Source organism: Sus scrofa, chromosome 2, assembly GCF_000003025.6.
Source record: "Sus scrofa isolate TJ Tabasco breed Duroc chromosome 2, Sscrofa11.1, whole genome shotgun sequence".
Taxonomy (NCBI): Eukaryota; Metazoa; Chordata; class Mammalia; order Artiodactyla; family Suidae; genus Sus; species Sus scrofa.
Window position 1 is genome coordinate 137,587,975 of NC_010444.4, and position 26,977 is coordinate 137,614,951.

The 26,977-nt window shown below is 53.2% G+C and overlaps 1 protein-coding gene and 1 long non-coding RNA gene across 11 annotated transcripts in view; both read right to left on the reverse strand.

Moving 5' to 3' along the window:
• H2AFY (H2A histone family, member Y) overlaps window positions 1-26,977 on the reverse strand; it is an 88,759-nt gene that overhangs the window by 52,847 nt on the left and 8,935 nt on the right. For all 10 annotated transcript variants that reach the window (NM_001244563.1, NM_001244562.1, XM_021078354.1 and 7 more), the window contains 3 exon segments: window positions 26,231-26,435; window positions 4,412-4,518; window positions 3,789-3,986 (listed from right to left, as the gene is read on the reverse strand). In NM_001244563.1, coding sequence (NP_001231492.1) covers window positions 3,789-3,986; window positions 4,412-4,518; window positions 26,231-26,402 — 477 coding nt within the window. In that variant the 5' untranslated portion in view covers window positions 26,403-26,435.
• Window positions 9,595-15,869, reverse strand: LOC110259487. The gene is made up of 2 exons (XR_002341919.1): window positions 10,725-15,869; window positions 9,595-9,825 (listed from the first exon to the last, which is right to left on the reverse strand). It is a non-coding gene; the product is annotated as an uncharacterized LOC110259487 (long non-coding RNA).

Genomic DNA, 26,977 nt, shown 5'->3' on the forward strand with positions numbered 1-26,977 from the left:
AGAAAAAAGTATGTATACATGTTATGTATAATTGTATCCCCATGCTGTGAAAAAAAAAAATGTGTTGGGGAAATAACAATAAATAAATAAAGATAAAATCATTAAAAACTCCAAAACAAAAAAAAAAAAGAAAGAAATTTCTTAATGGGATAATATGCTATATATGGGAGTAACAGCCAAAATTAAAAAGGACTGTCTTCCTCAGCAAGCCCACCTTGAAGACTTTCTCCTACAGACACACTTGCACTTGAGCAAGGAGACCCACACACAGTGATGGTTGCTGCAGCGCTGTCAGAGTGGACACGAGCAACGATCGCCAGAGGGCTGGGTACACTGGTTCTGCACAGTGTAGCAGTTAACAGAGTCCTACCATGCGATGCTCAAGTGGCCCCACACGCCAGGGGGAGAAAGAGCTGCCAAGGTAGTGAGAGCAGCAGCTTGCAGTGCCGTAGGCACTTCACGAGAATTCTCTTTAAGCCTCCAACCCCCCCTGTGTTATACCCCACTTTACGGGTGAGGACACTGAGATATCAGAGAAGTGAAGTCACTTCCCAACATCACACAGCCAGGAGTTAGCAGAACTGGAGTATAAAGCCAGGCAGGCTGGCACCCATACCTACTAACACCATACTGCCAAAACAGTGGGTAATATGCTCTATGCTTTTTTTTTTTTTTTATTAATCTTTTATCTTTTTAGGGCCGCACTCAGGGCACATGGAGGTTCCTAGGATAGGGGTCAAATCAGAGCTGTGGCTGCCGGCCTATGCCACACACACTCAGGGATCCAAGCCATGTCTGTGACCTACACCACAGCTCATGGCAATGCCGGATCCTTAACCCACTGAGCAAGGCCAGGGATCGAACCCGAGTCCTCTTGGGTACTAGTCAGATTTGTCTCTGCTGAGCCACGACAGGAACTACCTATATACACACACACACACACACACATATATATATATATATATATATATATATGAATTCCAGCCAGATGGGGAAGGAGGCTTTAAGTACCCATGTGCTTTTATGTGCACAGCCTTTCAGAAAGAGTACGTGAAAGATCGCCCAGAGACTGCTCTGGGAAGAAGCCAGAGGGCTGTGGTATCAGCGCCATTTTATTACTGCATACTTTTTTGTCCAAACTCTGACATGTATCACCCAAACACATCATGAAGATATTCACTAGAAACACTGAACTGTAAGGCTGGAATGGACCCCATCGTTTCACGGCAGGGGGTAAACTGAGGCACAGACCAGCCTGAGGCCACCTAAGTAGGAAGGAGGAAGCCTAAGGCACTGCCAGGGCCGGGACTCCCAGCCCCGGGTGGGTTGAGCTGCCTTTTCCAGCAGTTTCCACGCTAGCCAACTCAGCTGTCACAACCGGAGACTTTCAAAACCTTCCAATTACATAGAATTGGGGGAGAAATTATGATTTGGAATTCAAGTGTTGACACTTGAAAAATACCAACTCCCTTTCACTACAAGTACTTTAGCATGTTACTCAGGCTTTTTCTGCATGTCTCTGGAAAGGTTATTTTCAGAACATTCCACTTAAACCTGGAGATGCAGGGTTCTCTGCTGTTTCTGGGAGCTGACACCACAATTTACATTAAACAAATGTTTTGAAAATTAGCTGTTCACGGTTCCAATTTCAGCTTCCCCCAGGGTTTAATGTTAGCCAAATACTGGTACAGTAAGCAGACAATGTGTTTTATTGTGTGGAAGAAAAACAGACCACCATAACAGACTTCCTGCTTTTGTAATCAAGGGAAAAGTTGAGTGTTCGAGTGATTATTGGCATATGGTTATTAGAAACACTGAGTTCCAAATATAGCTACTAGACGCTAAAGACACACACACACACTACATTTCAAGTCCTAAAAGAAAGAAGAGGCATTCCTAGTGTGTGGTAAGCTGGGCAGTTCAGAAAGTCAAGGGGCAAAAACAAATGCGGAAGACGGGGGTTGACACAGAGCCAGGTCAACCCAAGGTTGTCGGAGACACTGGAGCTGGAGAGATGCTCACACATCAACAGGCAGCAGCCCACATGAACAAGGCCAGGCTCTAGCCAGCATGCACGAAGGCCACATGGAGGGACGCAGTTCGGCCCTGCTGCCCCCAGTGCCTGCCAAGCACGAATGCCCTGCTCTGAGCAGAGAGCTCCCTGAGGCCCACGATCCAGAGATGTTGGATTTGGCATCTTCACCTTCGTTCTGAACACTAAAAGAGGGGTGCACAGGCACACTCCCCCTGCCTTTCCCATCCTGCTCCTCCCCTCAAATGTAAATGTTATAAAGGAAAAAAGAAACAGGTCGATCTGCTACTTTTATAGTTAGCAGCAATGAGAAGTGGAGCCGTCTGTGAAATCCCCGCCTGCCCCAAGCCTCCTCCAGGACTCGTGAGCCAGGTGGAGCGCTGTGTCTGGAAATAACTTCCAAGACACTCTTCAGTATCAGGTTTCTCTCTCAAAGAGCAGGGAGTGATTCGGGGCCTGGTGGGGTGGGGGCCTGCTGGCAAGAGGAATTTCAATGTTGCAGTTTTCAGGGAACTGTGTCCACACCCAGAAGGGTGTACAAGAAACACAGCCTCTTCCACCTCAACTAAAGAGAGCCTCTCCACAGTGTGGATGGGAGGGTAGATGTCAGAGAAGGTGCCCCCCTGCAATGTGGTGGAGGCCTGCCTGACCTTGGGGTGGGCACAGAGGGGACATGCCGGGAAGGTGGGCTGGGGAGTGGCTCCGGGTCTGTGCTCCTGGACCTATCCCGGGAAGGCGTCCTCGCCATCTCACTCTGAGAAGGCTTTGGGCTCTGGTAAGAAGGCCCTGACACTGACCCTGCCATTAGACCCCACGCAGCACTTCCAAAGGGTTATTACCAGGGGTCTTACGAACAGGCTGGAGGCCAGGAGGATGACCCCTGAGGGGGCACCCCGGGGCAAGGCAAGCTGTGTCCGCCTTAAGATTCCCTGTTATTAAACACAGAGCTTTGACTCTGTTGCCAGTTTGCTGGCCCTGGAGTCTGCAACGGCAGCTGAGGGGCAGGGCCCAGTGAGGAAGGAACAGAGGACTTGCGTCCCTGTCACCCTGGTGTCTCAGGTGAGTGTGACCATTCACAGGCGTGGCCCTCCTGAGCGGGAACTAGGGAGGTCCTGGCTCGGGATTCGCTGGGCTTCGCTGGGCTTCCCCCGCCCTGAGAAGACACTGGATCACACTTACGAGAGGGTTTCACTGCCCACAAGATTTCAGCTCCTGTGACCCAGCCTTGGTCCAAGCAGAGTCTAATGCATCTACTCTCCTCCATAACAAGGCAGTCATTTCAAAGGGCAAACGGTCTGAACCATCCCTCCTGGCAGAGGCTCAGAGGAGAACGTGCAGCCATGGCAACATGACAATGGCTCTGAGCTCAGCAAGGGCAAGTGGGCAGCTGACAGCTCCGGACAGGACTCTACTGCTGTCCCTCGCATAAGGAAGCCTCTGCACACACAGGTCCCTCCCCGCGCACATGGGCATCCCCTGGAGGTGCGGGCACCGGCTCCCTCTTGCCTGAGGCTACCTGCCCCAGCACCTCCCCACGGCCCCCTTTCCTATAGAAATCGAGTCCCCCGACCAGTATCCAGAGGCTGGCCATTTGAGCCGGACTCACCCTCTGCCACCAGCTCCGCATGTTCCCAAGTCCTCCCCCGATCCCCTGCCAGAGGGATGAGCCCCCAGCAGCAAGGGGAACTCTCGTGACCCTACCTGCCTGCACCTGTCCAGCCCCGCCCCACGCCTCCCTGCCCGATCGCGTACACACCTTGGATTTCCGGGCCCCCTTCTTGCCGCCTGTTTTCTTAGACACGGGCTTCTTCTGGGACGGAGACTTGGCCTTTTTGGCTGGGGGTGGCGTGATGATGGCTTCCAACTTCCCTTTGGATCCTCGTTTCTTCGCTAGCAACTCCGGGTGGATGTTCGGTAACACCCCTCCGCTGGCTATGGTGACTCCTTTTAGCAGCTTGCAGGAAAACCAAAGTAGCGGATGGTGAGCCAGACCATCCCATCCCTGACCTCAAAGAGGCCAGCTCTGCCCAACCACGTGCTTGCTTCTGGTTGGCAGAGCGCCCTCCGCCCTGGCACCTACAAGGATGCTGACAGGACCCTGGCTCACTACACAGGGAGCAAGTCTTCAGGGTCCCTCGCGCGGGTGGAGTTTCCAAAACATCTTTCTTCCAAGGAAAGCCAAATGCCTTGTGTCATTTCCCCCCAACCAATAAAGCCTTGGGGAAAAACTGCCGAGAGGGACAGGGAAGCCGCTAAGAGTCCAAGACGCAGTTCACGCCCGTGACAGCCAGCCTCCCCCACCCTCCTCTGGACAGACAGCTCGCTTCTCGGCACTCCTGCTGCAGTGTCGGGGTCAGGAGGCAGAGGACAGCCCCATACCTGATTGAGCTCTTCATCGTTGGCCACGGCCAGCAGGATGTGTCGGGGGGTGACCCGGCCCTTCTTGTTGTCTCTTGCTGCGTTGCCAGCCAGTTCCAGAATCTCCGCTGTGGAACAGAGGGGAGGGCATGTGGTCATGTCAGAGCATCAGAGCCCCGTCTGTATCCTCCCAGACCCCCTGTTCTTGGTGCCAGGATGGCGAGCAGGCAATGGCTTCCTGAAGCAGCTGCCTGCCCTGAGCTACAGAGCTGCAGGAGGTCTGCCTGACAACACTTAGTCAAGTCACAGAAGTGTTGCGAGGCAAAGCTGGGCAGAACCAGGAGGCCCCCAGTCCAATCCCTATGTTGAGGACACGAAGACACTGAGGCTTAGCAAAGAGAAAGGACACCTGGATGAAGCCCTCAGCGAAAAGTGGAAGAGCTGAGATTTGAACCGGTTTCCCAGAACAGGGCAGCCTGCAGTCAGCGCTCCAGATGTCACCAGCACCAACCCCATGGAGCTGGCAGCGTGGCCCCTGGGACTGAACCGGGCATCTGGAGCAACAGGTTTAAGGGAACTGCAGGGGGAGGTGGCATATTACTTAGTACATTTTAGTTGATGGCCTCAACGGGGACGGTCTGCACACTCAGGTTCAAAAGCAGAAGGCTATGAATGGACCCTTTACAAAATCAATGCCACAGAAACATACAAGAGGTGAGGTGTAGCAGATTAAAAGAGGCTAAACAGACGTAACAGTCAGACACAAGGTGTCAATCCTTAATAGGATCGCAATTGCAAGCAACGCTATAAAAGTCGCTCTGGAGACAGAGGAGGAGATCTGAATACAGACTGGCTGTTAGACACAAGGGAACCGTTCGTTTTCTTGGCTGTGATAATGGCAGGACCCTGCGAAGGGAACAGCCCATCCTCGGGAGACACGTGCTGAAGTATTTAGGGGTAAAGGGTCTTGATGTCTACAGTTGACTCCCAAATAATTCTGCAAAAAATCTACAGAGGAAAACAAATGTGGTGAAACACTAACAGTTGTTCAATCCAGGTATGAGGTAAAAGAGTAAGATGTCCGAGAATTCCACTTTGAGCATTCCATATGTTTGACATTTTTCTAAAAAAAAAAAAAAACAAAAACCTGGAATAGGAGCCTGACCTACAGTTGGTGCTAAACCTATAGTTGATGGACCAGTCCTTTGGGGCAGGGTCTTAGCACAGTGCTGAAGATGGGGAAATGAGGACGTGCCCCTTGGCAAGAGAGTTTTTTCTCCTTGGTGGCCAAGTTCTCTTGGCACCTGTGAACCTCATCACTCTCACTCCACTTTCTTGATGAGAGATGCAGGCGATCCCGAGTGTATCTTACACCCCGGCTTCTGCAATTCCATCCAGGCCACAGCCCTTCCTGGGATGGCCACGAGCCTTCTAGGCTCAACTCAAGCCTCATCCCTTCTTGGTACTGAAGGATTTATAACATTCCTAGTTATGTTGTCAACACTAGATGTCTCTGGCAAAGTCAAAACTGAAATTATTATAAAATAACTAGGGGAAAAATTCTAGCTATGTGAAAATCATGTCTTTAAAATTTACAATAACTACATGCTTTACACTGTTAAGGTACTAACAGCTGAACCCAATGCAAAAGCTGCCCTGTGAGTAAAGCTGGAAAACAGCTTGGCTACTCACACCTGGGTCAGGAGGGGCCCCTAAATCCAAGTAAGGAAGAATTAATTCATTTACTCAGTAATCACTACCCTGATGATACAGGACACCTGAGGCCCCCTGAGGCCCTGCCTGCTTGATGCTCCCAGGCCATCGGGGCGCTTCACTTTGAATGTCACATGTGAGTGACTCCTGGGTGAGAGAAGAGATTATCCGTACCTTTCCCATGCTCGCCCTGTCGTCCCAACAGAGCTGTCGCCCACAGAGCCTGAGGACAGCCCCATCTGACGATTCCACTGAAGCTTCCCTAGGACTGACGACGGCTGTGTTCCAGGGGAGACGGACCCAATGTGGCCAAGCAAAAAGGGCCTGAACACCCTGTGTCCAAGGGCCATGGAGGCAGAAATGGGCCCAGTGCAGCCTCTATTCTCTCCTGTTCACGGAGGACGCAACACATCTGCAACATTACATCCAATGCACCCCCTGAGGGGAAGCGAAACAGGAGCCTGACCCACCAGGAGCCCAGACCCTGGGAGCAAGGGCACAGGAAGGAAAGCCCGCCGCAGCCATCCCCTGTGGCAGGAAGGCTGCAGAGGGGCCGCTGGCACCACTGAGCCGCAGCCCACTTGGCTGGCTTCCTGGCCTCCACCACCCTGTCACCTCCCCAGCGTTCCTCCCCTTTAAGGCTAAGGGAAACAAAGGGCCAGCAGTACCTTCAAACCAGAAGGCACAGGAGGCTGGCGCCTTATAACCTTTGCCCCTGAACTTGTGCAGAAAGCTTTACCTGGCCCTCATGAAAAAGGGAGACAGAGAGACGCCCGCAGCGGTGCCGAGCCCACCCCTCTGGCAAAAAGATCGTTTGAAATTACGGTTTCTGGGGAAACTGGAGGTGGCCTGCTTCCTCTTCCTGCCTGGAGCATGGGTGGAGGTTGTCGCCTCAAAAAGGCACAGTGGCCGTTGGCAGGGGGTGGCGGGGAAAGGGATGTGGTCTTTTTATTTTGGGAAACGCTGTGTTGGGTGGGTGTGTGGGTGTCTGTGTAAAGAAGGTAGTGAGGATGAATGCAGAGACCTGGGTGGGGAGAAGGGTCACCAGAACTCCGAGTGTCTGGACCTCTGATGGCGCAAGGGACAGGCAGTATGGAACACAAGGAGGTAAAGCAACGCGGTGACCTCTAAGTAGCACCCACGGCTGAGAAATCTGCAGACCGATTCTCCAGGAACTCCCTGAACTTCCACCAGCCCCACCCCACCCCACTCCTAGGCGCACACTCACAGTGCGGTTGTAATTTCCAGCAGCCTGAGTTTTTCCATTTGGGAAATTTCAAGTACTGTGCTCACTTACTGCTAATCCAGCCTGGGACACCTGACCGGGCCCCCCTAAGGGTGACCATGAGGTGGACACAGAAGGGCTGGGGAGCAGTGTGGAGTGGGATGAGGAGAGTTCCAGCTCCTTGGAAAGAGCTGGGCTGATTATCATTCCTGGGTCATTCCTCTACTTTCTCCACCAAGGAGCCAGAAAATCCAGAACTCCCTTTTTGCAAAACCTCAGGTCACCTTTGATCTGCTAGGGCCAAGAAGAGTGGCCCTTCCACCCCCACCCTCCGAGAGCGGACCCTCAGCTGTGTGGGGAGGGCGGAAGCTGAGTCTAGTGGGGAAACAAAGCAAGGCAGGGACTCCCACCTTGACTAGCTGAGCAAGAGCTTTATCTTCTGTTTACTCCTGTGTGTTCTCCAGATGGAGAGTTACCATAGCAACTCCTTTGGCAAGGGATACACAAGACAGAGCACCTCAGAGACACACCTTGTATGAGAAGTGTGTTCCGCGCTCCGCCCCTCCCCTGCACTGCGGCAGGCACAGGGCTGGAGCAGTTGACAAGAGCCCAGAAAGATGGAGCCCGTACTCCAGCTGAGAATAACAGCAGGAACGCAGAGCGCCAGCATGCCTCTCGCCAAGGGTTCAGTCATACCCCACACGCCCCCTCCCATCCTCAGTCCAGTTTTAGAAATAGTAATTGGAAAGGCTTTCCTGGCGAAGGAGGGCGGCCTGCTGCAGGGGGAGAGGAGAGGTGCAAAATGCCAGCCACTCAGCAAGACGGCTCCGGTCCCATCCCGCGCTCCGGGGCAGGTCTGCCCCGTGGGGGGGAGAGAGGTGCTGAGCGCTGAGGAACTGGAGCAGGGCACACGCCACCGAAGGCGATTTCCTGATGAAGTTTCCTTCCTAGTAAGAGATCCTCGGCTCTGCAAATGATAGCAAGACTCGCCGAAGCCCTAGGCTCAGCTGGGCCTGGGCTCCTGCCGCTGCACCCCCCGTCCATGGGGACTGGCCCCTCAGCACACCGGCCAGGGGAGCCGCCTCCTGGGCTAGGTCGGAGCCAGCTTCAGCTGTGCCTCAACATGAACGGAACCCAAGCCTTCCTACCGGGAGGGGCTCCTGCACTTGATGCATCTCGTATTTTAGAAGGCTTTCTGCATCTCTCAATTTTTTTTTTTTTTTTTTTTTTGCCTCTGGCTGTTTTAAGAGAAAAGGGATTCTGATTAAGAGAACCAGGAAAGCACCACACCTACAGACACAAATCCTTTCCTCCTCGGTTTTCAGCGCTCCCCGCTTGGATCCCCCCTCAGAGGGAGTCCGAAGGAACCACAGCCCCGGAGCTTCTAGCCAGAACAAACGGAATCCATGAGACACCACAGGAGCCAACTGGGAAGAGCAGTCAGGGGGAGAAGAAACAGACCCCTCGCCGGGTTCTCCACCCCCACAAACCAAGTCCTCCCGGCCAGCGACATTCTGATTTTGTTACCAGCCACCACCAAGGGGACTGGCTTGGGGCTCGAAGCATGTGGGGTCGGCTCTGAGGAGGCCGCTCAGCGGGGCGAGGCTCCCCCGTGACACGCGCGGCAAAGCGCACAGGTGGACCAACGAGCTACGCCGGCCGGCCGCTGAGCTCGCCGGCTTTTTTAAGATCTTTTTGCTTGTGTGAAGATCTAACCTAGAATAGATTTACAAGGAGATCCCACTGAATAGCATTGAGAACTATGTCTAGATACTCATGTTGCAACAGAAGAAAGGGTGGGGGAAAAACTGTAATTGCAATGTATACATATAAGGATAACCTGACCCCCTTGCTGTACAGTGGGAAAATAAAAACAAAAAAAAATTAATTAATTAATTAATCTAAAAAAAAAAAAAAAAAAAAAAGATCTAACTGGCAAAACACCCGAGCGTCTCCGGCTCCCGCCCGGCCAGGGCCAGTCTCTGGCAAATGCTGAGCCGCTGGGGCCATCGCCTGCGGGGGCCCGGCCCCAGCGACACGACCTGATTCTCTCGGGGCAGCAAACGCGGCAGAGGCAGCCCTGGGCCCCAGGTTCCCCCGCCTCACGCACACGGTCGGTCGTCGGAAGGCCGCTCGATGCAATTCCCACAGCCTTGAACACCGGCGTTCCTTGGCAGCCTTCTCCGCGTCGGCCCAGCTGTCGGAACGGGAAGACCTCGGCCAGGCCTGCTTTCCAAGTTCACCCAGAGACCAAAGGCTTAGAGTCTTTTTTTTTTTTTTCCCCCCAAACGTCTGGGACCGAACCCTATCTGGTGTGCTGAAGCATTCCGTCTCTCTTCCTTTAGGGAGATGAAGTCACGGTTTGTAGAAGGAGCCTCCTAACAGCTTACAGGTGACGTGTGGAGACGGCGCCAAACGCTCAACACGAGCCTCGCGGAGGAAAAGAGTCGAGGCTTCAACGGAATCGTTTGAAGCGTCTCTTCTCACAAAAGAAATACTGAAAACAACACGCAGAAATCAAAGAAGAGCAAATGTTCACGTCAGCCCAAGGAGAAAACAGATAATTTGCTACAAAGCCGGCACCATGACGGGGAGTCTGTTTACTGTACTTCTTCCCATTCATCAGGCTGCCACGGGCAGTGCCCTGAGTTCAGCAGGCTTCACACCGCCCTGGACGGCCTGACCCCCGTCGACCCCAATCGGAGTGGCTGCTAAGCGTTTCCGGCGTCCTCACGGCACCACGGTTGCCTGCAACTCCCCCGGGAGCCCCGAGCCCGCCAGCCCGCAGCCCACCTTTAGGGACGATGGGAGATGAGAGACAGGGTCTGAAGCCCACGGGGCCTTCTGCCCGGAGCCCCGGGGGCCTCGCCTGCGGGCCACAGCAAAGCCCTCCAGGCCGCCTGTCCCCAGGGCCCCAGGGAACCAGGGCTTTCACGGAGAAAATAAAACCTACAGCAGCAACTGAAGCTGATACTTTCGCTGCAGAAGGCAAGGTATTTTTTAAGAATGAGACCTTCTGTTGCTTTGCTGCACATGTTCCAAGTCCAACACAAACTCATCCATCGCTGTTAAGCCCAGATGACAGACCCCTCCTCAGGGCCCATGAGTTAGGGGTCCAGGAGGCAGCCTCCCGTTTCTCGTCTGCTCCCAAAGTCTCTCAGGAAGACAGGAATGCAGCTTAATATGAGCTGCCCAAGTCCGCTAATTGTTTTTCATATTTCAAAATAAAAAACCAGTAATTCTGCCTCATACACATTAACAAAAAAGAGCTTATGATTCCTGGCAAACCTCACCTTCATCGAACCTGCCCACCCAGCCCGCTGCGCGACTACCCAGCCCTTCGGGAAAGCTCTCCACTTCCTTCCCCGAATCTCTAGTGGTTCCAGGTAAGCTCACCTGCTGGGTCCTTTTCCCGCGGAGGGCACAGCCCCAGAGGGCGGCAGGATTAGGCCGGGGGCACATCCCGGCTCGCGCGCACTTGGCTGTGAGGCCGGGCCAGCCCAGCTGAGCCTCCCCTTCCCTTCCCGCTCTGTAACGGGGATGGTAACTGAGGCACCTGTCCTCTGGCGCGAGAGGATGAACGAGTTACCAAGTGACGTGCTTAGAACGCTCGGTAAAGGTAAGCTGCAGTTACAGAGGCTGCAACCATATACTTTATCTCTCAAAAGAGTCTAGCAGGCTGATGCCAGGGGGAGAAAACTACACTTTCCTCTCCTCCGCTTCCTCCATCTATAGTGGCTACACGGACGGATGTGCGTGAGAGCCAAGAGGGGAAGCAATACGGAAAACCTGGTCTTTTCTCCCCTGGTCGGTTCCCCTTTGCTGTTACGCTTAACAGTTTACATGTGTTTGAAAAATGCACTTGAACCTGCTTAACCTCGGAGCTGCCAGACCTGTCTTGATATTATCCAGCACCCAGAGCGGCCCCACAGGCAGCCTCTGCCTTGGGGTGGGGTCTGGGGCTTTTGTCCGACTCAGCAGGGTGCAGAGAGGCAGGGGCAGGACCAGAGCCAGCTGCAGGGGCGGCCCAAGTCAGGGCCCCAGGAGGTCGGCGGGCGGAAGGCCGGGTGCCTGGGGAAGGCCAGAGAGACCCGCTCTAACCCCCCCACACACACACCCCAACCCCGCCGCCATTCACGGGCTTTCAAGGACTCTAATTTACAAGGAAATGGTAAACATGTAAGTTTGCTCTGATATGGAAAATCACAGCCATTTGTTCTTAATTCATCTCAGGAAGGGGTGAACAATCCGCGAGGTCTGCTGAAACGCGATGATCTGAAGAGTGTAAAGAGGAAACCTGTTTAAAGAGCCCTGACGGGGTGCCAGGTCCCAGACGGCCTTTTCGGGGGTCGGGGGGAGCCCGGAGCGGAGCAGTGCTTTGGTGGGCGGCCCTCCGTGGGGACAAAGGCAGCGCCTGGTGTCTTGCTATCCTGCTGTCACATATATTCTTGGAGATGTGGCACAGCTTTGCCTCCTGGGAGTGGCTTCGGCAGCCAGATTCTGGGGAGACATTTCGCTCTACCCGAGGACGCTGTTGGAGTGTATCCTGTGCACAATTTATCGATACACAGCATAAATGAGAAGAGGCAACTACGCTATAAGCCATCCCACTGGCCTTGGCAATTGGGTAGCCTAAGCACCCTCCTGCCTTGACATCTGTCCCAGCCTGCTTCAACCTGCCTCCGGAGACAAAGATCTGAGCACATGAAGCCTTTCTAGGTTCCTTCAGGACTGGCTGTCTCTAGAGCAGTATGAGTGCATCACAACACGGAAGCTCCCCAGAGGTGCTGTCACTCCGGGGGTCACCTTTAACAGCCCGGCCCCGCCCTGTGAGCCCAAGTAGATTCCCACGCTGAGGGCACTTGTCTGGGGATTTGCCTAAGCTCTGTCACCCAGGATTCCACCTCCCCTCACGAAAAGGGTCACGAAGGGGCATCGGGCCCCGCCTCAGTGCCACTGACTGCTTGTGCCCTCTCCACGCCCGACTGGGCTCCACCCTCCCCTCTCCTCCTGGCGGTCCTCAGGCCTCCTCTGGCCACCTGCACGCTTCTCCCCCAGGACCTCAGGGTCCTGTGGCTGCTACAGCCAACATCTCCCCCACTGACCGGACAACCCCTTCCCTACAGGCCAGCACATGTCACTCTAATGACCGTCACCCCTCTCTGCCCATTCAGCTCCTTCCTACAGCCCTCGATTCCCCTCCTCCCTGTCAGAGGCTGTGCAGCCGTCCAGGCCCATCCTGCAGGAGCCCGTCCTCCTCGCGTGCGCCAGGCCGCGGGGCTGTCTCCTGCCACAGCACGCCCGGGCCATGTGCCCTGTACGGGACGGCCCACCCCTCTCCGGAGTCACATCTGCCTTCTGAGCCAGCCTGCGGCTCCGTGGAGCAGAGACGCGGGCCTTGGACCGGGTATACGCCCCCCATGAGATGTCCACAGGAGGCAGAGGAGATGCCAAGTGGACGGCTCTCCTTTTAACCGCTAAGGTTCAGTTCCAGTGAGAGCCTCCAGGAAATGCTCCACTAGAGGTGAAGAGCTGCACTGAGTGACCTTGGAGAAGTCATTTAAACACCCCGAGGCCCTGGCTCCTCCTAAGCAAAGTAGCTGGTTTGAGGAGTCAGTGCTTGCAGGCTGTCAAGCGCTCGGCCAGTGCCTGACACACAGCAAACGCTCCAGGATGGCAGGTGCTCCACTGCTTCAACGGCCCTGCCTCCGCCTGCATTCAAAGCACTGCCCTCCTTGCCCCCAAACTCAGACTCTGAAACACCACAACCGTAATCTGGGAGAGTGCCAGGGCCTGCCTGGGGCAGAAAGGGGAGGGCAAAGAAAACGCTACTCAAGGGAAGGACCTTCACTTTCAGAATGCACAGCAGATACTGACTTACAGAAGTCAATATCCAGATGAACGGAGACCACAGAGAAACGATAACCAAAGCCTAGACCTCAGTTACCAGTTACTACAGGGATCATCCATCAGGGTATTGACAGCAAGGGAAGCCAACAGGTTAGTCTTTTCCAGAGGCCCTGGGTTTCCACAGGGTTCTCGAAGTTCTGTGGGCAAGAAATGCGAGCTCTGGCGGAGAAGGAGCCTCCCTCTGTAAGGGGGGCATTAAAAAGTGTCCTCTATCAAGCCCGTTCGACACATGTCCCCTGGAGACCTTCCAGGCCTCCTGAAGTACCAGGGAACACATGCTTTCTGGCCACTAGATGGAGGGCACCTGTCTAAAAAGGAAGGGGGTTGGTGGAAGCTGAGGGAAGCAAGATCGGGCGGGGGTCAGGGGGAGCCAGGGTCGGAGCTGAAGGCCGGGCAGCCTGGCCGAAGCAGCAGCGTTTGTGTCATCTTCCCAGCAACCAGACCTGGAGGGGGCGGTGGGAGGAGACAGGCAGGGAGATGGAGGGAGCCTGACTGTGGCTAGGACCCTTTGCGTTTGTCTTCTTGCTAGAACGTATTTACAGTTCTGAGGAGTGGCTTTTTGCTTTCACGGTATTTTATTCTGGGTTGACTAGACACAGAAGCCCTCCGGCAGGGAAAGAAAGTAAGAGGGCTATAAATATGTTTTAGTAGTTGCTGATATTTTAACGGGAAGATACTGGGAGAAGAGATGCTTGTGGCATTCTTACTTCCTCTTCCTCGCCGTGAGCAGCTCTTTTAAAGCCACTCCTGATGGTCATCCTCAGAGGGGCCGGGAGCCCCCACACCCCTCCTGGGCGGCTGCTCCTTTAATCAGGTGGGCAGCTCCTGACTTGTTCTGCTTTTCACAGAATAGCTGAGACACCCTTCTGGGGCAGGAGAGAGAGATCAGCTCTTGAAACATTCCCAATGCCTTCCTGTTAGCCGCCAGCAACTGCCCTGCCACTGCCTCTCCTCAGACAGGTCGGATCCACGATGCTCTTCGTGCATCACTAAAAATCCAGCTCTCATCCTCACCGGTTTCCTAGCGGCATCTGCCATTCCCAACACTGCCTCCTCCAGAAATTCCTCCTTCCTCTAACTGGTCTTCTTACCCTTCAACACAGTGACGAAGCAGGGGTGGGGAAGGCACGGTCCCAGCCCCGGAGTCACTGCTCTGTCCCCTGGGATGGCTGGCCCATCAGAGGCACTCAATACAAGTCTGCTGAAATCAACCATGATGCTTTAGCCTTCCGACACCCAGCTCGGCACCTCGCGCCCGATGAGAGCTTGGTAACTCTTTTGCAAAGAGGTCATTGAAGATGAATCACTAAACAAGAGAACAAGCACTGCAGCATTCAGGTGGTGATGCAGGATCGAAGTGCAGGGATGTTCTCCAAGGCACTGGCCTGGTTTCGAGAATTAGACAAACACCCAGGGGCCGTGGCGGGCAGTGCGAACTACAAAGCAGTCATCCCAGGGGAAAGCAGCCCCACGATGGCCCAGGATCCAGACAGGCCAACCTTCAGTCTCAAGTCAGGACTCAAAGTTGGCTGAGGGCACCAGGGGCGCCAGGGCATGTGAGAGGTAAATGTCAGTCTTTCCATATCATAAGCACCCACTATTGTGAGCCAGTCTTTTTTGGCATTATACTTTCTAGACCCCTTATTTTGAAATGAAAAGGGAGAAGATTACCTTTAGAAACACAGAAAAGAAACCATAACACTGATTATTTCCTGGGGGGAGAACTGGGTGTGCAGAAGAGCTGGGAGAGAAATGCACGTCTCACTGTATGTCCTTTGGGAACGTGTGAATTTTATCATCGGTACAAATGACTTATTAAAGAAAATAATTTCTGCAAAAATAAAGATAATGAAAGATCTGCCAGATAGGAGAAATATATTAAAAAGTATATAACTAGACAGACCAGTGAAACAGAAAAGAAAGTCCAGAAGTAGCCCCAATTATACCTAGAAATGTCATGTATGGTAAACGTAGCATCTCAGATCACCAGGGAAAAGACGGAATATTCAATTAATTGTGTTGAGATAAATGGGTACCATCTGGAACAAAATTAAGCTGATCCCTCTCCCACACTATATATCAGGAAAAATTCCAAATGGGTCAGAGTAAAAATGTAAAAAATTAAACCATAAAACTACTAAGCAAGAGCAAGAGGGAATTTCTTTGCAGCCTTGGAGAGAAGGCGGCTTTTGCAACAACAGCTCAAAATCCAAGAAAATCAGATATTAGAATCATTCAGATAAACTGGGTCATCACGTCATATATATTAAGTCATCACATTGTACACTTTAAATATATATAATTTTACTTGTCAATTATTCCTTATACAGTTGGAGGGAAATAAGTTATTCAGGTAAATACACAAGAACTAAGTACAACATATATTTAAAGAAAATTTTGAATAGGAAGAGAAAACAAGAGATTATAAAGAATGACCAGATTCACCAAAAAAGAAACACACAGAACTTCTAGAAATAAAAAAACATCAAAACTGAAATTAACAACTCAGTGCCAGGAGATCCCACTGTGGCGCAATAGAAGTGAATCCGACTAGTATCCATGAGGATGCGGTTTCCATCCCTGACCTCCTCACTCAGTGGGTCAGGGATCCGGCACTGCCGTGAGCTGTGGTGTAGGTTGCTCAAACCCCGAGTTGCTCTGGCTGTGGTGTAAGCAGCAGCTGTAGCTCCGATTCCACCCCTAGCCTGGGAACCTCCATATGCCACGAGTGTAGCCCTTAAAAAAAAAAGGCAAAAAAAAAATTCAGTGACTGAATTGAGTAGCAGATGAGATACAGCTGAAGAGAAAATTAGCTAACTGGGAGATAGTTCCATAAGACAGATCAGAAGTAATTATCCAGGAGTTCCCGTCGTGGCGCAGTGGTTAACGAATCCGACTAGGAACCATGAGGTTGCAGGTTCGGTCCCTGGCCTTGCTCGGTGGGTTAACGATCCGGCGTTGCCGTGAGCTGTGGTGTAGGTTGCAGACGCGGCTCGGATCCCACGTTGCTGTGGTTCTGGCGTAGGCTGGTGGCTATAGCTCCAATTCAACCCCTAGCCTGGGAACCTCCATATGCCGCGGGAGCGGCCCAAGAAATGGCAACAACAACAAAAGACAAAAAAAACAAAAAAAAAAAAAAAAGAAGTAATTATCCAGAGAGTAATCCAGAAAGACAGATATGAAAAATATAAGTGAGATGAATAAACATCAAACATAGAGTAAAACACTAACATATGTTTAATTTGTGTTCCCTAAGGAGAAACTAGAAAAGAGACACTGAAGAAATAACATCTCAAAACTCTGAGTTAAAGACACGTTGACAATCAGAGCCTCAGAAAGTTTATCACCAAAAGACCTCAACTAAATGAAATTCTAAAGGATATACTTCAATCAAAAGTAAAATAAGGAGTTCCCATTGTGGCACAGTAGAAAGGAATCCGACTAGGAACCATGAGTTTGCGGGCTCGATCCCTGGCCTCACTCAGTGGGTTAAGGATCTGGCGTTGCCGTGAGCTGTGGCGGAGGTCGCAGAAGCAGCTCAGATCTGGCATTGCTGCGGCTCTGGTGTAGGTCAGCAGCTATAGCTCTGATTCAACCCCTAGCCTGGGAACCTCCATAATGCCAAGGGTGTGGCCCTAAAAAGACCAAAAAAAAAAAAAAAAAGAAGTAAAATGAGCCCAGATGGAAGGTCTGAGATAACAGACACACACACACAATTTTGGACACACATTTTTCCTTGCCTAAATTCAGAATCAGGTTTTGTAGTGCTTTGTGCTCTTCCACTGGCCCAAGCAAAAACAGAACCCCTGACAAGGAACTTGCCTATGCATGTGCAGACTCCAAAAGCAGAAATGAAAGTTGCATATCATCCTTCAAAGAGAAATCTTGAAACAACAGTGAGACTCCTTGACCACTGAGGTTTCCTAGGCAATGCAGCAGAGAAGGTTTCAACAAATGGTGCTGGAACAACTGAAATTCACATGCAAAAAAAGTGAATCTAAACACAGACCTAACACCCTTCACAAAAATTAACACAAAATGGATCGAAGACCTAAATGTAAAACTCCAAACCATAAAATTCCTAGAAATAACAGAGAAAACCCAGATGATGTTGAATTTGGTGACGACTTTTTTTTTTTAATTTTTTGGCTATACCCGTGGCGTATGAAGTTCTTGGGCTAGAGAGAGAATCCAAGCCACAGCTGCAAGCGACGCCGTAGCTGTGGCAATGCCAGATCCTTAACCCACTGCTCCAGGTTGGGGACTGAGCCCACTCCACCACAGAGACAATGTCAGATCCTTAACCTGCTGCCCCCACAACAGGTTCCCCTAAAGATGACTTTTTAGACATGACACCAAAGGCACAACACCAAATTCTTCATGAAAGAAAGAACTGAACGTTGGACTTGGTTAAAATTGTAAAGCTTCTGCTCTGTGAAAGATATTTTGAGAGTAAGAAGGTAAGTCACAGAGCAGGCGAAAATATTTGCAAAAGCAAGCAATGAGGAGGTTCCTTTTTCTGATCCAAGTGATGTGGTCTAACCCCTGGGGCAAAGCAGGGGACATGGGGCCATCGTTTTGAGAAGCAGGACCAGGGCCTATTTACACTCTCCTGGACAACCTCATGGCCTCTTTAGAAAGACTGGATGAAGATGCAGGAAAAAAATACATTTTCGAGCTCTGTAGCAGGTTTATGGGGCTCTGGGAGAAGCAGACCCTTAAGCCATGCTGCCATCTCCACATCTTGGTGGGGAAGTGAAGCACGGGGGGAAATGCCAGCCCATGGTGGCTTCCGGGTCTGGCCTCGGCCCCGAGGTCTGACCCACCTGGGTCTGCTAACAGGCTGGCCGTCTGACAAGGTGACAGGGAAAGGCCACCGGCCTGGCGTGCTAAACTGCTGCTTATTCCAGGTCCCCCTGAATGTGCATCCACCACGGAGTCCTCCCCTCCTCCTGGGAGGCTGAGGGGGCCTGACAAGTGTCACGCTCCCTTCATCATGTCATGATTTGCTCGGAAGGATCAGGCACAGTGAGGTTTTCTGCGACTGGCCATCAGTGAAGATGACCAACAGCAGATCTTAATAAAAACAGACTGAAATCTAACTCTCATACATGTACACGCACACACAAGAGGCATTTAGGCCTCAGAACTAGAAGGGGGAACATGTATTTAAATACAGTCTGCGCACGCACGCACACGCACGCACACACACACACAAATACGTCTGCACACAGTGGATACCCAGTACACTGCAGTTTCAACTTGAGTGCTTCCAACTTCCCTCAGGTTCATTAACATCGTGTCCTCCCTTCCAGCTGGTGAAGGGCTTTGCAGAACTGTGAGCACTGAGCGGTCCTGAGAGCCCAAGGGAAGCATGAAGTCCCTGGCAGGAGTTAGCTGGGTCCCAGCCGGTCACGCCAGTCCCCGGTAGGGTGGTCGCACAAATGAGCAAGAGACGTAGGCACTCAGAGGGCCTCGGAGCACCACAGAGCCGGTCTGTCCTCCGCTTCCTGCCCTATTTTGAGCTGCATGAGCCCAGGACACACTTGGGTGTCCCAGACAGGAAAGCAGTAAAGACGCCAGGGAAGTGACACAGCCAAAGGCAGGCTCTGTCCACCCTAATCTTCCCAGCTCATCGGGGCCTTTCTTTCCCAGGCCAGAAATGCCCAGGGTGATGGCTGTTTATTGGAATGAGCATCCGTGCAAGAGGACCTAGTGCTGACAGAGACGGCCTCCACATACGACACTTGCAAGACACAGGGTGGGAGTGGAGGGCAGCCAGTAACTCACCCCAAGGGGATATGCAACGTCCAACCTGAGCTACAGAGCAGAAGCCAAACAAGACGATCCTCTTAGCAGCGAAAATCAGGTGGCAGGGCATGTTTCACAGCCGTCCCTTTCCCTGGGGTTCTACGACAGGCTGCGTCGGACGCAAGGGTGGGGCCTCATCCATCTGTACAGTGTGAGCCCGTAACGGTCCCCTAGGTGGTCCCTGTCTGTTCCCCAGGCCAGGAGCTGGCCCTGCAAACTTCACCGTGGTTAGTGAAATACCCGCAGGCAGCTTCGGGTAGAGCTCCTGCTGCGAGGGGATGCCAGGGGCCTTTAGAGGACTGCGGAGGGAGGTCCTGGTCACTGAGAAGAGGCAGGAGAGGGAAGGCCTAGGTGTCAAACACGGACGGGGATGAGGAGGGAGAGGGCTTGAGCATCCGGAAAAGAAGTGGGGGTTAAGGATACGAAAACCGGGATAAACATCTTCATTATTTCATATATCAGATCCAGAGAAGACAGAAAAAAATGATTCGAGCCACGGCCTTATCCTGGAAGCGGTGGAAACCTAATACTGCAGCCAGACCAGAGCTTGCGTGTGCACTTCAGACCGCTCACGGCGGCCACCTCGGGAGGGTCTACACTGGTTCCAAGGCATCAACACTCAGCCTGCAGAGCTGGCAGCCAGGGCTTCCCACACCCCTCACTGCGGAGGAATCCTCTGAGAACGGGGTTAGATTTCTGCAAACAGGCTTCTATCCTAGGAGGCCAGCTGGCAGGATGAGGCGTGTGATCAAGCTATGAAACAGGGTTTCTGGACCAAAAAAAGAAAAAGGTGTCAGAGCCCTTTTTGGATGCGATGGCCAGGAACCAGGCCTGTTCTCTCCGGGGTTGGGTGAGTGGCTCCAAAGGCTCTTCCCTCCCGGGTGAGCCCCGTGGGCAGGAAGCTCTGTCCGGCGTTCCAGGGAGGAGCACGGACCTGGAGAGTGGTGCGCGCTTCCTGAGGCAGCGTGTGAGTGGCTTGGCTCCGGAGAAGCCCGCGGCTTTCCCGAGCCACAGCCTCACTGCTCGAGTGCTGGAGCACCTTCTAATGTGTTGGCCCTGTACGCAGAGAGCAGAGCCAGGCCTCCATCGTTACCGGCCAAGCCCCCGCCTCCACGCCCTGCGCCAGACCGGAGAGCGCCGTTCGTGGTGGCCTCCGCTTTGCTGCTTCACTTGGCACTGCCCCAGTGCCGCTTCTCGCGGCCTAAGCCACACGTATCCCCACACTATCTTGTGCGGGGTGTTGACAGGTGCTCCTTGAAAGGCTTTCTGATAAAAGGTGGGCAACCACTACCCATCACAGTTCCTTCCCTGGGGGACTCAGGAAGACACGAGTATGTTAAAGGCTCTGAAAAGTCCTGCAGGAAAAAGCTGTGGCTCGATGGTTCCCAAACTAAAGCAAGTGGCTTTACTGAGGCACTCAACAAAGTTATTCCTCTGTCCACCTCAGAAGCGGGAAGGGACTCTAGCCGTAATCCAGCCTCAGCCCCTGAGCCCTGTTTTGGTGGTCTGCCTCTTAAACTTCACCAGACACTGCGGTTCTGCTGAGCACAAGGTGCGCAAGGCTGACCCCAACACTGCACCCATCGGATCACAGCGCGCTTGCTCTCTGCTCTTCCACACGCCTCTCATTTGGGGACATCGGACGGCCTGAGTGCTTGGAACCTGTCCCTTAGACCTGCCCTGCCACCTTACTGGGCTGAGGGCTTGTGTGTCCCCAACATCAATGGATATTCCACTGGGGCAAAAGCCATAACACATTTTCCTTATTTCACGTCTCTTACATCTTCTAGCACCAAGCAGTGCTGGGCTGGGCACAGGGCAGAGACTCCCCAGAGGCTTTCGGAGCTGAACTCAAGTTCCCATTACATACCATTTAAGGAAAAAGTACCAGAGTAATATGGGGGCAAAGATGATGCCTCAAAGAAACTACCTCAGTTTCCTCCACAATAATATCTATTTTTATCCATCACTGATTGCGTGCTTACTAGGAGTGCTGGCTAAAGTCACCAGGTACAGTATCACACTTCACAGCAATCCCAAGAGGCCGTGCTGCTGTCACTGCCTAGGCTGGAAGGTCAAGGGCCAAGGGGTGGAGCAGAGAGTCAGGCCCCAGGGTCCTGGGGCTCTGAGAAGACCAGAGGACAGCACCACATTCCTCAGGAGGAATTCCATAAAGAGGCAGCAGGTGCACGGAGATGTGGGGAAGGAGCTGCCTGCTCGCCAGACTCAAGCCTACTCCAGATGTTGCCTTTTCCCTTCAAGTTCAGCAGCAATTGGGCTCTGCACCCAAGAGGAGAAACAGATGCCAGTTTCAAGCTTCAGAGCAGGATGCGAGGCCACCATGCCCTCCCCCGTCCTCCCCAGCCTCGAACAGCCCCTGGGGAGGGGTACGTGCGTGGTCCCTCCCTGCCAAAGGCATGTTCTTCACAGGGGATCGTCTATCTGGGCTCTGACGGCCCCTGGTCTGCAGGGCAGCTGCCTGTCCAGATGTTCTCGTGCTGGACAGACCTCAGCCCTGGCCCAACACAGGCCCGGGCCTCGGCATGCTCAGCCACTAGCCAACCAAAAAAACCTTCAAGGTTTTCACGCATGTGCCAGGAGCTCAGGACCGAAGCTGCCTGTGACACCAGACAGAAGCATCTGGTAACATGGCGTCTTGGTGTTGAGGGTGATACAAGCTTTAGGGGGAGTCAAACGGCAGTCTGAATAAACCAGAGGGCGTGGGCCTGAAAGAGCCATTTCTGTAGGTGCCTAGTGAGGCCCAGGGGGTTGTGACCAACTGAAAGGACAAGAGGCATGAACGGGCAGTGACAGCTCCCATCCCCACCCTAAGGGAAGGGGGCGACCCCCACCACCTCACAGCCAAGCAGGGTTCCTAGGAACTCCCGCTCTGCTTTCACCCGAGGTTAACAGCTAGCATTTGGGCACCTACACTGCTGCAGGCATGGAAAAGCCCTCACACGCAGCCTCTCGTGTCAACCTCATCATAACCCTAGCACACAGTTACTGGCACCCCATCTCACAGATGATAACACTGCAGCCTGGAGATGTGACTTGTCTAAGGCCACGAGGAAGAAACAGCAGCTGTGACACCAGGTCCACACTCTTACTACCCAGTTCTGCTGCCTCCACCTGACTTCCACTGAGCATCCTGGGCCCCAAGTGGTCCCCAGGACTGCCCACCAAGGAGGCGTCAGCTCCCCGCTCCAGAGCTGCCTAGTCCTAGGTGGGCCCTGCAGCTCAGCAGCGCTTGAATGTCCGGATCCCTCCTCATCACCCGCCTGGGGCCTTCTGCCAGGAGGAGGCCTGGCCCAGCCACTCCAAAAGAACGTCGTGTGTCATCCCACGACCAGGCCTGCAAATGTGTGTGCCACGTGTGAGGGAAGAAAACAAGGCCTCTGCAGGGCCCTTCAAGTGACAACTGGAAAAGCAAGGTGGCTCTAGGGAAGCGGTTAACAAGCATCCACCAGGGACCATTTTCTGAGAAGACCCAGTCTCAGCACATGCAGTCCTGCACCATCACGGCCTTTTTCTTGCCTATGCCTGTTTCTGGACAAGCTCTCTGGGCTGGGGAGAGGTCATGCGCTGGCTGGTATCCCCATGCTGGACACGCTGCAGCTCTCAATGAGGACCTGCTGAATGGGTGGTACTGCCCGCAGATGCCCTGCGTTCAAGCACGATGTCTGGGCCCTAAGCTGAGTGAGGGCTGCTCCCCTGGCTGCTCCCTCTTCCCAGATCTTCTCCAAGCTCTAGGAAGAAGCAAGAGGTGCGTGGCATGCAGGTGAGTGGCTGGACGAGCCCCTTGACCAGCCCTCGCAGGGCTGGTCGGCACGGTCTCCTCATCAAAGAAGCCCTCCGGGGCCCCTGTGGTGTCTCAGCAGAGTCAGTAACCACCTGGGCTGGTTGGTTCTTTCTCCCCAGCTACCTACCGTGAGCTCCATGGAGCAGAGACCATTTCTGCCCCCACCATTCCTATGCTCTCCTACAGAGGCCGGCAAGGGGCCGGACCACAGCGGGGTCTTACCAAGCGGGGCCCTACCAAGCGGGGGCTTGGTAAGCACGTGGAATAGCGTCTTCAGTGAAACAAAAGCAAAGAGCAGAAAGAAAGCCTGTCCCCCTTGACTTCTCGCAGGCAGACGCCCAGGACTTCCCACTATCCACGTGCTCCCACATCCCGGCCCAAGGGGCTCAGGCACATCGCTGCCAGGCGCAGCCGGCGCAGGCGTGCAGCCCTGCTCTGACGGGGCAACGCGACAGTGCTTTCCTCGGACATGGCCCAGGGCTCACCTCCCGTCCCATCAGGCGACAGGACACAAGTGACCAGAGCAGTGATCGCTCACTCGCACTAATGGCTCAGAATGTCCCCCAAGGCCCATCCTGCGGGACCAGGCACCGGGCAACAGGCATGTCAATGACTTAGCACCGTGTGTAAGCAGAGGAAATGGCTCCAATTCACTAACTCTAGCTCTGCCGCAAGGACTTGGTAAAGCTTTAAAATACAGATGACTCTTCACCACAAAGGGGTAAACACGGCTAACGCCAGCGGAGTAAGGATTTGCCTCAGGCAACTTGTGCAGCTCCAGTGCTGGGCTGCCTTGACCCCTCCCACGGCCTCTGGGATCACCAGTGCACCCAAGACGGCGGGGGGGAGGGGGGGAGGGTGGCATGGTGGGTGGGGTGCAGGGTCAAGGTGCCTGGCGCCACGAACAGACCCGCTGACCTGAACTGCTGTGTTCAGTTTCAGAGCCAGTTGGCCACAGACAAGGCACACGTACAGATTTTTCGTCCAGCACAGGAAGTAGCTGCTTCAGACACGATGGGGCAGCGGCATCCCCCACCCTACATCCTGCAAACTAAAAAGAGGAGGCTTGAGGGAAGAAGTGCAACTGTTGCTGTACTTGACCTCGTGAACGTGTCCACGAACACCCCGGCGTCACCCCAGTGCCACGACCACCGCAACACTCGGGAACCAGAAACCGCGGCTGGCTGGGTTTGCACATCGCGTCAGCTTCCCCATTATGCTCAAACAAAGCCCTTCTGCTCTCACAGTGGCCTGGAGCTGGTGGAGCGGGCACCGTTGTCTCCATGTGAGCTGTAAGGAAACTGGGGTCCTGAGAGGTTAAGTGACTCGTGCTGGGTCACACAGCATGTAAACTGCCAGCCCAGACCTAAAAAATGTCCTCCATCCTCATGACTTCTCCCCTGGTGCCCCTGGCTGACGGGCAGGGTCACACATGGTTTTCCGGGTGATGCCAAGGAAATCCCAGGCCTCTGTCTCCCATCTGCAGCGTGAGGAGAATCAGGCCAGCCCACGCTTCTGGGCACGCCTCCTCTAAGAGTCTCTGACCAGCAGAGAGTCAAGGTTCCAAATATGCGTCGAGGCCTCACAAACCATAACCCCAGTTACTTCTGGTGCCTGGACGCTTTCGACAGGACACAAAAACGTTACAACCCTGGGTCACGGCTGGGTTCTCTGTGGGGGAAATCCGGGTCTTCCGGAAAGAACCTGGGAGAACAAGCAGCGACTCAGCTCTTCTGCTGCCGGACCACTTCCCTTTGGAAGAGGGATCCTGTGATGCTGAGTCTCTCCTCCTTGTTGCCAGAGAGCCAGCTGTCCCGGCCTGCCCCCTACCCTGAGCACGGAGTGAAAAGCGGTAAAGGCATTACAACAGGACAGCAGGATGTGCGCCCCTTCTCAGGTCCTTCCTGGCTAGATGTGACCCGAGGCAAATCTTTCCATGCCCTTGGCTCGTCTTCTCTAAGAACGGGGGGCAGGGGGGTTTGGCCTCCCACAGTTGCTATGCAGCCACCAATAAGACCAATATCTGGGAAAGGTCCCAAAGATTCCCCTGCAGAGAAGGCTGATTCCAAAACTTGGGCAGGGGGAGATGAGAATATCTCACTGTGTCGGAAAACAAGGAAAGGGATGGAGCAGCAGCTGACGGAGAGACGGCAAAAGGACAGACAAACCAGCTTGAAGGTCAAACGTGAGACAATGTGAGCATCATAAGGAGTAATGACAGGAGAGTGCATGACCCACTTAATTTTTTAAAAAATCCATGAACCAACAGTGACAGTCCCAAAAATAACAGGACGGGCAGGAGGAAAGCTCTTCTTAACAGAAGAATACCAACTAATAAACGTAGAAACAGAGTTTCCGTGGTGGCGCAGTGGTTAACGAATCCAACTAGGAACCATGAGGTTGCAGGTTCGATCCCTGGCCTCGCTAAGTGGATTAAGGATCCAGCATTGCCGTGAGCTATGGTGTAGGTCGCAGATGCGGCTTGGATCCCACATTGCTGTGGCTCTAGCGTAGGCTGACAGCTACAGCTCCGCTTAGACCCCTAGCCTGGGAACCTCCATAAGCCATGGGAAGCGGTCCTAGAAAAGGTAAAAAGACAAGGAAAAAAAAGAAAAGAAAAAGAAACAAAAAACGTAGAAATAATAAAAGGAAACCCTATTTAATAATCACCACAGTGCTAAGAGAACCAAGTAAGATCAGCAGGCAATACCGAAGCCACTGGATAAAAGACTGTGATCCAGGATGTGCAAGACTCACAGCCACCACTTTAACCACAGGACCAGAGCAAAGATCACCAGTGACAGGACAAACCCACAGCAGGTGCCTCCTGACATGACGCCAGACAAGGACCCAACACCGCTGTGGAATTCTCGGATCAAAACGTTTAACCTGAACCCAAGCATAAGACCAATCCAGATTAAAGGGCGTTCTGCAAAACAACTGACCTGGGCTCTCCAAAAATGTCCAAGTCATCAAAGACTTAAAAAAAAAAAAAAAGGTGGAGAAATGCTTTAGATTAAAGAAATCTAAAGAAATCTGAGGGACAAATGCATGTATGATCCTGAAATGAATCCTGGACTGAGAAAGAAATGGAACAAAACCATAAAGGACATTATTGGGACAACTGAGGAAATTTCCAAACAGACTATATAAGAGATAATAGCCAAAAATAAATGTGCACTTGTGTGCACACCACACACAGGGTGGAGGGAGATACAGCAAACGAGGCAAAATGTTAACAACTGATGAATCTGGGGCAAAATGTCGCTGTATTGGTAACTCTTCCATGGGTTTGGAAATTTTCAAAACAAAGGAAACCAACAAGATCCTACCAATTCCTGGCAAGCTGAGGTGTCCGCGGTGACGCAGGCGCACTCACCTGTCAGGTACTCCAGGACGGCGGCCATGTACACCGGCGCCCCCACTCCAATCCTGTACTTGGGGTGGCCTTTCTTGATGTACCGCAGCATCCGGCCCACGGGGAAGATGACGCCCGCCTTGGCGGACCGGGAGGTTTTGGTGGACTTCTTCTTCCCACCCCGGCTGGACATGGCGGTGGCCCTGGAGATGGATCAGTAAGCTCACTGTGGGGGCAAGAGGCACACAGGTCAGACTCATGGAAGACAGCACGCCTCCCCCTTCCCCTGCACTCTGGCCCCTGGAAGAAAGGGGTCCGGCCAGCAGATGCCACTGCCTGCAGCCGCTGAGCCCCGAGAGCCCGGTTTCTGCATTCCGCTGGCGAGCTTCGCCCCTGAAAAGAGAACGGCTTCGCTTTCACATTTTATACCATGACATCAATTTTATTGGCCACTTTCATCTAAACACTACCCTGACCAGGACTGCTCTTAAGTGCCCTGCCTTTAGGCCCCATGATGTAAAAGAAAATGGCACTTCTTAGCTACGATCTATACGCTTGTTTAATAATTGTATTTTCATACACTGGAGGCCGGGGCTGCTAAGTCTGCTGAAGTCTTCCTAAAAGAAAACTATGTCACCCACCCCAGAAGGAAGATGTGAAGCAGATCCCCAGGCACGCAGAGGGAAGCCGCACCTCTACCTTACGGTCCTTTATCTGCGAGAGGCAAGAACGGCTCACGGGACATCGGTGGATGGCCCGGGTGGAAAA